Raw genomic sequence first — 13,553 nt, forward strand, 5'->3', positions numbered from 1 at the left:
ATTGGATGTTTTTTGTTGTTTATTTGGAGCATTGAGCTATACATATAAAACAGCTGAGGAAACTGGACAACTAGACTTTGATAAAAATGATAAGGAATTATATTGGACGGTGTACCAGTGATAGTCAAGCACCTCGATATCATTGTATGAACCTACATTCTACATTAGATATAAACCCAGTGTACCGGACCGCTTTTAATTTCAGTAAAGAAACAGATACAAGGGAAAGTTGACGTCGCCTAGAAAATGAGAGGAAAAGAGAGTGAAAGAGAAAAGAGAGAGAGAGAGAGAAAGGCAGTGAGGAAAATATCACGACGAAGCAAATTGAGTAGAAAGAAACGAAAGGTCGTGTATAGATTCATTGAAGCGGAGATGTCTTCGAGGAGGACGGAATCCGCTCGGTCCTCGAAGAGCACAGATTCAACTTGTCTCGTGGCTTGGAGAACGGGAAGAACCGAAATGAGGGAAGGGGAACCGCCTTACCACGTTTTCTTTTGATCATCGGACACCGGGATTCCTCGCATTTTCAAGAACGAAGATCCGCGAACGCACGCACACGCGCCTGCACATCATTGTTCTTTCTACTTTCGCTCACGAGTTGTACGTAGACGAGGATCGATTGATTTTAGTCAGAATGAAAAGATCGCCTTGAACGTCGCCAGTCCGCGAACTAGAGACCCTCTAACTTTAATCAGGATTACGAAATAACATTCACGCGTTTACTTTCTGCCTGGAATATATTTCGATGACAGGACGAAATGTTAAATTAATGCATCGTATAAGAAACGATGTATTGTTAAAGACTCGTGTCTATCGTTTGAGGTACAAGTTAATACGATTGGGTGAACCTTGTAATTATAACTACGCAGTTCGAGGGTTTCCAATAAAAATCAGGTCGAGCAATGATCGGTCAAATTTAAACCCGATTCCTATGCGTTTCGATCTCGACTTTGCCTCTCGTTCAACAATTTCAATTTTGAGGCGAGCCGAACCGAAAAATGTCTCGCGATTTGATAATTTCCGGAACAACTGGCGCACGTTCCACGGCCGGGTCTCGTTATTTCCGGGCTCAGCCCCCGACGAGCCTAGTCGCGTCGACAGAGATTGTTGGTCGATCGAGTTTCGTTCGCCTTGTTCCTCATGAACATCCATTCGCTTTCGTTTCTTGGTACAAACAATTTCAACGTTTCCTGTTTCGATGAACAGAAAATATACTATTTTAGAAAAAGAAATGAGAAGGATCTTTGAGTGAAAACGTGAACAAATGATTTATTACTTATGAGCTATCCGTCTGGTTAGATAAGACATAATTTATTTCTTGTCTAACCAGCCCAAACCACCATATAAAAAATAATTCATTTCTTATCTATTGTAATTATACAAATTCTAAATTCTTTGAAGAGTTTCACTAAATTCAAGGCATTCGGGAAATTGAGCAACGCGAGAGAGTCGAAATCGATCAGCCTCTGTGTGACGGTTTCTTCTACGGAGTCTCTTAACTCGCTAGATTAATAATTAAGCAAATACAGTTAAGGACACGCGAGATGCGAAGATGACCGATGAATTTTGTTGGGGATGTCGTGACGAGGGAGGTCAAGCGTCATAGGCATCGCGAATCGATAGGGCGATACGGATGAAAAAATGTCGCCCAGCAGCAGGTCGATTTGGTTTTTCTAAAACCGGTGAGGGACGCAGGATAGGTCGTCGTTAAAACGAACGTTTCTCCAACTTCCTGTCGAGCGTGCACGTACCTTCGCGTAGTTTCAATAATGTAAGATGATACCCTCGTTCTTTCAAAACTCGTCGATCACGTCGAGTTTTCGTTTCTTTTTTCGTAATTCGTATATTTATCGTAGCCAATTTGGACTGAGGCGATGGATCGATCGTGGAGATCGTCGCCGTCCCTTCGCGTTCCATTCGAAGCCTCCGTACAGTCGTATACACCGAATTTAATATTGTATGGAAACCTTCGATTGAAAGGACGGCAAGAAATGAATCGACGGATCCACGATCGACCCAGTTCCGCTTCGAACGATGGAAACATCTAGTTAGAACTGTCGAAGGAATCTCCTGTATGACGACAGGTTTCGCGTGATATCGGTGTATTAATTTAAATGGGCGACGCTGTAAATAATCATCATGGCGCGAGGAGAAGTCTTCTCTTGTCTGTAATTAACTTTGTAATTAATTGTAAACGATCTAACGAGCGTGAACGAGCAAAATAAAATGAATCGCAGAGACGACAAGCGAGACGAGGAGAAAATAATATAAATACAGAAGGAAAGGAATATATTATATATAGATATATATATATAAATATGAAGATATTGAAGATACAGCTATAAGCTATATTGTACACGTACATACATACGTACACATAAGTACTTACACGCACATACGAGCGCAAGGGAATATGTAAAGAAGTACGTCTGGACGTAGGACGAGTAATAGCGGAGGAACACACGTACATATTTTATTAAACATACACACAGACACACACACACACACACACATGTATACACGGACACGCGTACACGCACGCAAGTGCGTGCACGCGTTTGCAGCACCCTCGCGTCGCGCAATAAAACAAATTCTAAATCAACTTTCAAACTAGAATGTGTGCCTGAGTGAGTGGGAGATCGACGCCCGTGAGTCATCGAGCCATCAGCGCCTTTTTTAAAACTCGCGTTAAGTTTAGACGGGAAAGCTTGCCCGACCCGACGATGAAACGACTATCCATGACCGAAGGCTGCGTCTCATCAATTTCTATATCGACAAATTGAACCTCTTGCTTCTTTTTTTAGAAACAGCTAGGTCGGAATTTTCGAAGATTGATATCGTAAACTGGAACTTCCTCAGACGTTTCAAATCCTCGATAGTTTAAATGCGTGGCTGGAAGACAGGCAACGATTAAATTCGTATTTTATTATTTCTTCCACGAATGAAGCAACAGTTTGATGCTCCGTTTTAGACGTGGGTACGAGTTGAACGAATACGTTCATACGTGCATAACTCTGTTTCGCATACGAGCTTAACGCGATCCTCGGTGCCGGCACGTGGATCGGTGACTCATAGACGGAAAAATAACGTATAAGTGATTATAAGTCTAAATAAGAGAAACAAGAAAATAAAATTATTATATTATATGATCGTAGAGGTAATCGTGAGTAATGTGTCGGGGCCCTTGTCGTATCGCGAGATCGCCCATTAAAAGTAAACAAAGATTTATGAAGTATAGAAACCGAGATAAAGAGGAACCGTGCGCACGCGAGAGAGGGAGACAAAGAGAGAATGAATGAGTGAATAAATAAATGAATGAACAAATGGATGAATGGAAAGAAGAGGAAGCAGGATTGTATGTAGATATGATAAAATCGTACTAGAGGAACGGTGGCTCGAGCTTAATCCGAATTTTTTAAATACAATAACATAATTTTCTCCGATTACTGTAATAATAAACTCATCAGATTTTCATTATTACAGCAACTCATCGACGTACGTTATATTTTTTATTTTACTCTTAAATTAAAAATTCGAATAGAAGAGAAATCTGAAGAGAAGAGAAATTAAAAAGAAAAAGAAAATTTACTTATTATAAATTTACATAACTGTCCGGGTTGAGTTTCGACGCCACGTTGCCTTCTCGAGCACAAGAATGTTCGTGGAGGTCAAAAGTAAAAGATGAAACGAGGAAGCATAAGTATAGGGAAAAAAAAGAAGGCATAGATAGAGAGACTATTAAACGAAACAGATGAAATCAGTAGAAGTTTACTTCAAGATTAGTTTAATGAGAATTAATTAAGCTGTGGTTGTTGTCAAGTTGTCGCGCCTAGCTTCCGGCTCGCGAACATTTTCTACTCGGTCCTCGAATTTCAACAGAATCGTGGATTTTCGTAGGATTTAAAACATACTAAATAAATACTCACGTGTCTCTCAGGCAACATTTCAAGATATTACAGCAACTCATCGACGTACGTTATATTTTTTATTTTACTCTTAAATTAAAAATTCGAATAGAAGAGAAATCTGAAGAGAAGAGAAATTAAAAAGAAAAAGAAAATTTACTTATTATAAATTTACATAACTGTCCGGGTTGAGTTTCGACGCCACGTTGCCTTCTCGAGCACAAGAATGTTCGTGGAGGTCAAAAGTAAAAGATGAAACGAGGAAGCATAAGTATAGGGAAAAAAAAGAAGGCATAGATAGAGAGACTATTAAACGAAACAGATGAAATCAGTAGAAGTTTACTTCAAGATTAGTTTAATGAGAATTAATTAAGCTGTGGTTGTTGTCAAGTTGTCGCGCCTAGCTTCCGGCTCGCGAACATTTTCTACTCGGTCCTCGAATTTCAACAGAATCGTGGATTTTCGTAGGATTTAAAACATACTAAATAAATACTCACGTGTCTCTCAGGCAACATTTCAAGAATACGGTTTTATATTTTTCATCAGTTAATTCTAATCTTTGTTAAGAATAATTGACCTTATAAAGATCTGGCATTTTATTTTATGGGGAATCTTCGATTTAATTTTTTCATCGTTTCTTATCAATGAAAATAAAAAATTGAATAGCAAAATAATGAATCCATCGGTTTTAAATTAAACAATTTAGTGATGTTAGTTAAAAAAGCAATATTTCTCTTCTCATAAATGAAAATGAAACAATTAAATTAACAAACGTTGCATTTGGTCGTTCGGATGATTTTGTCGTTCGAACACGTAGATACGAACAGTAGATCGGGGAGAGAGCATGAGCGATTGTCGGAAGCAGGGGATACGAATAAAACGGAAGTCTTTCAATTCATACTACCGTACTGCCAATTTTTCCGATGCGAAGCGTAATAAATCTCGTTTAATAAGAATTTCAAGAGACGAGGCGAACAACCGCGACGAGCGATTCCGAGCGTTTCGTCCATCGTTCCCTCTCGTCGCTCCGAAGTCCTGACGGAGGACTCTCCCTCGATGTTCACGGAGGGACACGTCGACGCCGGGAAACGGCCCGCTCCTCTCCTAATTTTAATAACATTCGCAAAACGAACTGAAATAACCAATCGATACTTATCCGTCCCTCGCGTCAATTTGTCTCGACAACATTTGTTCTCCTACCACGCAATTGACGAACTTACCTCAAGCTCTTATACGCAATACTCCAAAAAGGTTTTCTTAATACTCTCAAGGGAAAGACACGAGATGGGTTGAAGTACTCCCACTTCGTTTCCCTATCAATTTATGAACAAAGGCGGTGGCCCCGTGCTCCAGGCTTGTCTCTCCGGTGGACGTGCTCTTACGAAGAAGAAACAGATCCCTTTTGTAATCAGGACACCGTCCAGAGGACCTGCGAGCGTAGCAGGATCGACCATGATGTTCCTGACACGCTCGATGACCGCGATTTAAGACGATTCACGCCTTTCGACCGGCAGACGGGAGGGAGGCCTCGCCTCCCGGCATTTTCCTACACTTTCCTAACGCGGGACGAATAGGCGAAGCGAAGAAAGTAGAGTCTCGAAGGAAAATACGAGACGGTAGGATGCATCGCGCGAGCGTCTACCTTCGCGATGCATTCGACCGACGATTCGTAGAAGCGGACACGTAAAAGGACGTACACATGTATTTGTCTCTCCGTTCAGGAGCCTCGGGGTTACGCACCGCGTTATCGTGTTTGGCAATAACGATATTTTTAATCGTACAATTGTGTAAAAAATGCGAGTGTAAAGCGAGAAGTAGCGAGGAGCAGATGAACAAATAAGTAAACAAGAGAGAGAGAGAGAGAGAATGAGAGAGATCTATCAATAAAATTAAATATACGTAATAAGAGTGAACGGAGAATGAAGAAATGGTGGAAAGGTAGTTGGGAAAGATTTATCGAGAGCGGTCAAGCGCCGGCACGTTGTAACGAGTACACACCCGAACATAGTTGTAACTAGAAAAACGGGGTGAAGGCGTTTTTAGCCAATGGTGTTGTCCGTCTTCGGTAGCTTCCACGCCTTACTCAAAACTGATCAATAAATTAAAATTCATATTAAAATAGCCGTTACCTTCATTCAATCCGCTCGCAATTTTATCTCGACGTCTAATCGAATTAATTTCTCCCTGGACGTATCAGTTGATCTTATGAACTTCAACGTCAACCATCTGAAGTTCTATGCACACTTTTTACACCACTGACGTCGAATCAAGAGCGAACCGAAACAGTACGACTCTCTTTTATGTGATCCAGGCATGGGCAATTAGTTTACAAGCAAGTGTTGAAATAATAATAATACTAATTTTATTTTGGGTTATAGTTCAACTGAATTTATATGCTCTAAGGCGTCCAACGTGCCTACCTTAGCTCACGTTCAAGACCGTGACTCCTGAGAGAAACTTTTGCCCATGCCTGAATTGTAATCCATGAAATCTATCCTGTAACTATCGTTTTATATTTTATGATTGAATAACTGAACGGATGTTCGAGGACAACGTTAAAAGCCCGTTTCCATCGTTTATGAGACTGCGTCGAGTCCGACTGTAAAAATACGATCAAGCCTCAGGGAGTTATTCTCTTCCATTTTCGAATACCATAACCAAATCCCCGAAAGAAACCGTGGATATTAATTAGCGTTTGCGCGTGGTCTAAAGACCGCAACGGTTGCAAAGGTGGCACTGACGCAGCTATTTACGCGAGTGATTCATTCGCGTGTACATATGTAAAACATGTACATGAGAGAAAACGTGCCCTCGTTAGCCATTAGGTGGTTTCAGCCGGGCGCCATGGTGTTTGTTGGCCGCGATGCGAATGCGATTCCGACCCAGGATTTATCGTTAAACCGTGGATACCGTCCCAGCCATATTTTCGAATATTTAGCCCATAAATATACGTATATACACAAATTAATTGATCTTCTGTGTAATCGAATTTACCGCATGAATGTAATAGTAGATTATTTCTTATAAGAATTCATTATTTCGTCCTCGTTTCATTTCTCATGATCGAAAAAAAATCCGACTCGAGATTTTGGAACAGTAGTAATGATAATTAATGTGTCAAATCTTGATAACGTCGTTCGCGTGCTAATTTCGTCTTCCCGTGGCCAGGCGAAATTCGGATCTGGGTCACCGTGTCGGATAGAATATTTTTATGAGAGCGGTTCGAAATTTGGACGGTCCTTTCTTGCTCTTCGGTCGGGAATACGATTTTAATTGAAACGCGTCACAGTTTCCGATTATTCCTGACACAGGAATAGGAAGCGGGCGACAGGAGCAGTGGAATTCGTTGGTGGATGCTGTCGAACGGGGCCCGCAATTATCGAAACTGTTCTTCAGAATCACCAACCGAGTATATTGATTCGTGTTATATTTTCGACGCGAATCCTTCGCGTTACACCTGAAAGTAGGGAATAATTATTTCGGTGTCTTCTCGGTTTTGCGTCCGCCTCGGGTTGCCGGATTCCATTAACGATCGGTCGGGCTTCTCGTTAACTAAATTGTCGACGGAAAATCGATAGTTAATTACGAAAATGAAGGGATCCGGTTAAGGGCGACAAAGCAGAGAGAGAGAGAGAGCGGAAGAGTGAGGAGAACAGTATCCTCTCAATCCTATCGCGAATCGCGATCGATCATGAAAACCTAGGTGGATTTTGAATGGCGTAGATAATTACCGACTCTAGGGTTCTTCATCGTAGGGTCCGTTCCTCCTCTCTCGTCCAAAATACGTAAGCAAAGCATGTAGAATAATAAATTGAGCGCGGGAACGGTCTACTGAAAGGGACGCAGGATTCGTAATAGGACGAGGAAATAAAAAATTTTCTGTAACGGACCACCGGCCGCGTTTAAGGGGTGAGAAAGGGTTAAATCGTCGAAACGCGACGGAGCACAAAGAGTTCCCGCGGCTAAAAACTCGTCCGCGGAGTAAACAGGGATAAAGCGAGATGAGAGAGAAGAGAAGCAAATGGTGGCCGGGTGGGGCGAACGAAAACTATCTTCGTTGCGAGAGCGCACAATGCTTCTCTCAGGATAAAATGCCATGATTAAAAACTCTCGCGCCTCTAACGCATTGCCGCACGTAGACATTCACGACGTACTTCACGTACACGTGCATAGGCCCACGCGGTGCATTATTGTCGCAGCTTCCGGTGTGTTCGGTCGCGTTTTCGTTTTCATCGTTTCTCTCTCCGTCGGCAAACAAAAGCTTGGTACAGCGGGCGTAATAGACGCGGCGAGAGCGAAAAGAACTTTCGTGGTGGAAGAGGGACGGCGGTATCCATTTTCGAGGAGTGAAACGACCTCAAGTGGCGCGTGCCGTTGCCCGAAAACGGATCGCCCGGGGAAAAGAGTTGCTGAACAAATTGCTCTCGTTCGGACCCACGGGAGAATGAGACGACAAGGGAGAAAGGTTACGTATACATAGTAGGTTAAACATGTAGGAGGTACGGTACAAAGATGGAGCGATCTCACTCGGTCTGACCAATATCGAAGGGATTAATGAACCGGAAACAATAAGCTGGGTCTTGGTGAACTGAGCAGAAACTGGTAATTTCGCGTTATTCCCTAGTCTGTTCCAGATTTAACGATAACTTACTCGGTCGATCAAATTATTGGAAATTCCAGTCGCCAATTCGATGTGCAGTAGCAAAGTCGCGGAACAATGAAATTCGTGCGACGTACATTCGTAAGGCCGTGGAGAGTATATTAGAAAGAAAGTGTTCTCGGGGATTATCAAAGCTAAAAGGCGGAGGGGAACGGGACGGGCGAGCGCGGATACGTGGGACGAGTCGTCGGCGCGACGACGCGTTGTTTTAATTAAGCGACAGTGGAGGTAGAAAAAGGGGAGAAAGTGGAGCATCTTTTCGTGGTAAGCTTGTGTGTTGCGTCCCGTGAAAAGCGGGAGACACCCGGCCCGGTTCATTCGGTCGCGTCACGTCACAATTAAAGCCACCTTACGCGTGGATTTAATTATTCTCCGCGAGCGACCGCGCGTTCTTGCCAATTAATTACCGGCGTCCGTTTACCGCCGAGATACTCGCCGTTGCACTGCTGGAAGTGCCTCGGCGATCCATAGACCCGGGACGAGAGACAGCGTCATCCCTTTGTCGTACACTCTTCAACCATACGCTTTCTCCTTTTGCTCTCTGACATCTCCTAGATAAACCTACACCTACGCCAAAGAATCCTTCCTCGTCGCACTGTTCCAGTTTTTGAGCTACGCCAAGCGTTTGTTCATTCGTGCGAGGATGATGTACCGAGGTCTGCTTTCTCGATTTCTACATACCTTCATAACTCCTTGACACTAGTTCATTTCGAGCTAATTCTCGTTAAGGAGTTAATTGTCATACGCGGGAGCCTTTTCATCTGTAATAGCTTTTCTAGATTCTTTGATACTGAAATAATAGCAAGGTCGACCAAGAATCTAGGCTGCAGCTGTCAACCTTGAGGTGGACGTGGCTTGTCAAGGGAAGCCGTTGGACTTTGGAAGAACTGCCTAGGTAGTAACTCCGTCGACTGATGAAAAAATAAACGAACTATTTCATAAATTATGTCTTTTTCATTTTCCTTTCCCTGACAATATTTTTTACTAGAGAATTTCCTTGATGGGAATATTAAGGTCCATATTTAGCCGACATGCTCATAATGAACAATTTTATCTATAAAATGGAATCCCTTAATAGGAATATCGAGGCTTTTCTCCTTTCAGAAGTATTAATCTTTTCAATACCAAAACCAAGCTTATTCGGATCCTCATAACAAATTATACATATGTAGATATCAACCCTTAATTCAGCACCCTCATAATGAAGTACAGATGCATATAAATCTATTCGTAAAGAGAAAGCTTACTCGCTTGATAAAGAAAGAGTTGATACTCTTTTTATTTGTATTTAGAATTCTTTGTGATCGTACATTTAAGTGCCTTCCGCGAAGAATATCACGCATGATTGAACAGCCCGCGTTTACGTTCTTAGATATCGAATGCAAAATTCGAACAGCACTTTTATAGCCGATAAACTTTTATCCCTAGAGTATATAAGTGTATTACTTCCGAATCGTTTCATTCTGAATGAAATAATATTTCTGTTCCAAGTTTCAATTTCAAATCACATTTCGCGAGAACTGTTAGTCGATTTTGAGTCGAAGAATGTGGAGAACGCGGGTTTCAAGAATTCAATGCGAAAGTGTTTAGCGGGGAAGGAAGTGGAAACGGAGACAGAGAACGGTTTAAAATAAAAATGACTTATGACGAATAAAACGTTAGATTGGTTCTTGAACGCGATACAACGAGTGAGTACATATACAGTCGTCCGATCAGATGTCGCATCGTCGGAGGAATCTTAACTTAAAGACTTAATCGCTAGGATGCTCTTACTCATTAATCGTCCGTCGTCGACGCTGCGTAATAATCTCCAGAATATATTATATAAAAGGCACTGAAAATTCTTCTATAACGGACGTATGCATTGTAGAAAGACCGTTCGGTTGATTCTCGTTCGATCTTCCGTCAATTGTTACATTCTATCTCGTCCCTCCAATCAAGTACTTCAGAAAAAAAAACAATTGTATTCTCATTACTTATATCTTATATTTTTATAAACGATATTCAAGATGATCGCGTCAATGTTTTTAGGATATAAATCTTGTTTTTATGCGGTAGTGGATGATGGGAATGTTTAACGACGGTGGAACGAGAATTGGGGTTCAATGGTGGCGGCGATCCTTCATTCTGGTTTTTCTCTCTTCTCTCCTTGCCTCTTACAAGAAGGTGCTCCAGTAGACCACGTTCAGGATGAGGAAGGAGAACGGGAAGAAGAATCTGGACACCTTGTCGATGTAGATCGCCGTGGCCCGGCCCTGGCAGCAGGTGTCGTATTGCACGGTCACAGGTCTCACAGGACTTCTGCTCCTCTCGGAATCATTTCTCATCGGCGTCTGGTTTCAAAGGAAAGAATCATTACTCTTAATCAGACGTCAGAAATATTGCAAATTTAATACCACTTTCCCGTTGCGGTACATCCATGATCACGAAGATCGAGATTTTTATTAAAAAAAAATTGGGAAAATATTATTTCACAAATCGTGTATGATTTAAATAAGAAATTGAAATCAATTGAAGTTTCTGTTGTTAGATCTCGAGGCTCCGTTAACAAGATTAACGATTGGAAAATTTAGAGGGAGAAACTTGGAACAGTTCATCTTGCCGGAGCCAACTTTCAGCCAAGTTCGTTTCGAGAGCAATTTTGAAAACTTTCATTTTGTTTGGGGCAAACTAATTTCGTCCGTGAGATAACGTTTGTTTCCGTGCCTCGCGAAGGAAAAACGCGTCTTACCCTGTTCAAGCTGCTTGTTATCTTCTACAATTGTACGTCCGTTTTAATTTTACCCTCTCGCTGTTACTTGTCGTTTTAACAGCGTTTCTCCGATTTAGAATTATTTCAAATTTAGAGCCACTATAATTTTTATGGTCGAGGAGGAGGGAGACAAATGTTTTCAAGCGATGAGGACTTCTTACCACCCCACGAAAACGGTACGTACATATAAATTATCCTTTCCAATGGTTTCAGAATCGCCGTTTTCAAATGCTCATAATTAGGTCAGAATTTCTTTGGACTATAAGAGTTCAATTAACTGGCGTACAACTGGATGAATGCACGATAATTTAAATTCAATTTCGCTCGGGCTTCCCTTTTAAACAGTCCCGATCCGAGCCGACCAATTTCGAGCCGCCTCTACTAAAATCATGTCCCGCTTCTTCCGGCTGACGCACGACGACCCATAATTAACGTTTAATTTTATGAAACGGCTCGAAATTAACGGCGCACTGCTCGCGAAACGTGCCACGTGTCGTGGATATATTTTTTCTGCCGAAAGGAAAGCGACTCGACTCGCGAAACACATCCGAACACGTTTTACCGGATACGTAAAAAATTTTTAATGCACGTTTACTTTCGCGGAAATGCACGGAAAGTTCAAAGGTTTACCGCACGTTGAATTCGAGGTATAGCGAAAATTGTTAATTAAAGCTCCAGCTTGTGTAAGCCTCGAATCCGGCTTGTTATTACCGTGTTAATGAATAATTAGCCACGATCGTGGAAACAGTTTGCACAGCTCGGAAAATTTGAAGCCAGAATTATTCACGCTGTTCCTTTTTCACCGAAGTTCTAATCCCTGAATCTTTAAGCTCGTAAACGTATCCGCAACAATCCCCGTTAATCTGCGTTCCTTCTGCATTTTTTCCTCCATTTATCTTTTATTCAATGAATTTTTTACGTGGTAAGAAGGTTGTCAGGTGTGGTTCTTGCCCCGCGTTAATTAAAGTCCTGCCACTTTCTAGCTACTCACGTTGTACTTTTAAGTGTGTCAGGTGTTACCAAGGTGTCATTCTTACACCGGGTGTTTCTACGCTTTGTCCCCCGCTGTATTTTAATAGATTTTCTCCCACTCGTTTCTAAACGGTGAATAAAGACTAGGGAACGACGGCCATTTTTTCTCTTTATATCTGACAATATTCCCTTTGCGCTCATTGTAACGCGTTGTAAAGACGGAATATCGGTCATGCTTGCATCAACTTTTAGGATTCACGTAGTCCTCTAGGAAACAACGGCTACCGTTTATTATTACCTCTGGAATGTTTAACATTCGTAATTGTAAGCTCGAGATGCATTGTATAATTTCCCGGTTGAATACGAAATGAGACCGCACAGCGCTGTCAAGCCGCGAACAATTCCATGAATTGTGCCACGAAAACGGATTGAACGTGCACGCAAGTGTCAATATTTTGTAATACTATGGAATACTGGCACTCTGTTCCTCAATTTTTCTCTATATTTATAAAATATTTATTTTATTCATAAAAATAGTAAAATTCTTGACTTAATCCTATGTTCTTTCCCTAATTATCTTTTTATTCATAAAAAATAATGAAACTCTTGAATTAGAATAACTGTACCATGGCCCTATGTTGCTCAATTAATTCGATGTTTTTTGCTCAGTTATAATTTTATTAATAAAAATAGTGAAATTATTGAGTTAGGATGACTGTACTTTTAATCAGGCGTTTAGAGTACATAAAAAATTAATTTTATGGTACGAGACAGTCCACATTGTGGAATCAGATTTTATCGCTGCTGTTTGTGCGCGATTTTAAGAACAAATGATTAAAGTACAGTCGCCCTGTCTCCCTTTAGATTGTCGAGAAGAATGCGTACTTTGAACTCGTCGATGGCTTCCCTGAGATCCTCGTCCGAGTAACCTTTCATAGCTTTGGTGGCTACTGGGCCCATGTAGTTGTTCACCACGGCGAATTCCATCAGCGATAGGAATACAAACACGCTGCACGATGACATCCACACGTCGATGGCCTTCACGTACGAGACCGGTGGCAGTGATTGCTGGGACTGCGTGTTCTGAGTCGCTGCGCATCAAACAAGCCAAACAGTTTCTCTATTCGCTTGGTTAACTTCTTGGATTCCGTGGATCTAAACTACCCTCTCTGTGCTAATATTGAAACGTCGAACTTCCGTATTGTTATCGATCTTCGATTACCTCATCAAAGTATTTGTAGTATCATATAAGTATGATACAGTT

At 41.6% G+C, this 13,553-nt stretch overlaps 2 protein-coding genes across 7 annotated transcripts in view; one reads left to right on the forward strand and one right to left on the reverse strand.

Moving 5' to 3' along the window:
* The window catches only part of Shal (potassium voltage-gated channel protein Shal), a 110,154-nt gene extending 107,004 nt beyond the window's left edge, over positions 1 to 3,150 (forward strand). For 3 of the 4 annotated variants that reach the window (XM_018032777.2, XM_018032780.2, XM_018032779.2), the window contains one exon: positions 206 to 3,150. The gene's annotated coding sequence lies outside the window, so the exon portion shown is untranslated. The remainder of the gene's footprint in view (positions 1 to 205) is intronic. The other variant, XM_026817617.1, reaches the window with a different exon arrangement.
* A 7,056-nt stretch (positions 3,151 to 10,206) lies between these two features.
* The window catches only part of HisCl1 (Histamine-gated chloride channel subunit 1), a 10,144-nt gene continuing 6,797 nt past the window's right edge, over positions 10,207 to 13,553 (reverse strand). For all 3 annotated transcript variants that reach the window (XM_026817618.1, XM_018032770.2, XM_018032771.2), the window contains 2 exons: positions 13,175 to 13,380; positions 10,207 to 10,898 (listed from right to left, as the gene is read on the reverse strand). In XM_026817618.1, coding sequence (XP_026673419.1) covers positions 10,722 to 10,898; positions 13,175 to 13,380 — 383 coding nt within the window. In that variant the 3' untranslated portion in view covers positions 10,207 to 10,721. The remainder of the gene's footprint in view (positions 10,899 to 13,174; positions 13,381 to 13,553) is intronic.

This window comes from Ceratina calcarata, unplaced genomic scaffold, assembly GCF_001652005.2.
Source record: "Ceratina calcarata isolate Rehan_Ccalc_2016 unplaced genomic scaffold, ASM165200v1 scaffold59, whole genome shotgun sequence".
Taxonomy (NCBI): domain Eukaryota; kingdom Metazoa; phylum Arthropoda; class Insecta; order Hymenoptera; family Apidae; genus Ceratina; species Ceratina calcarata.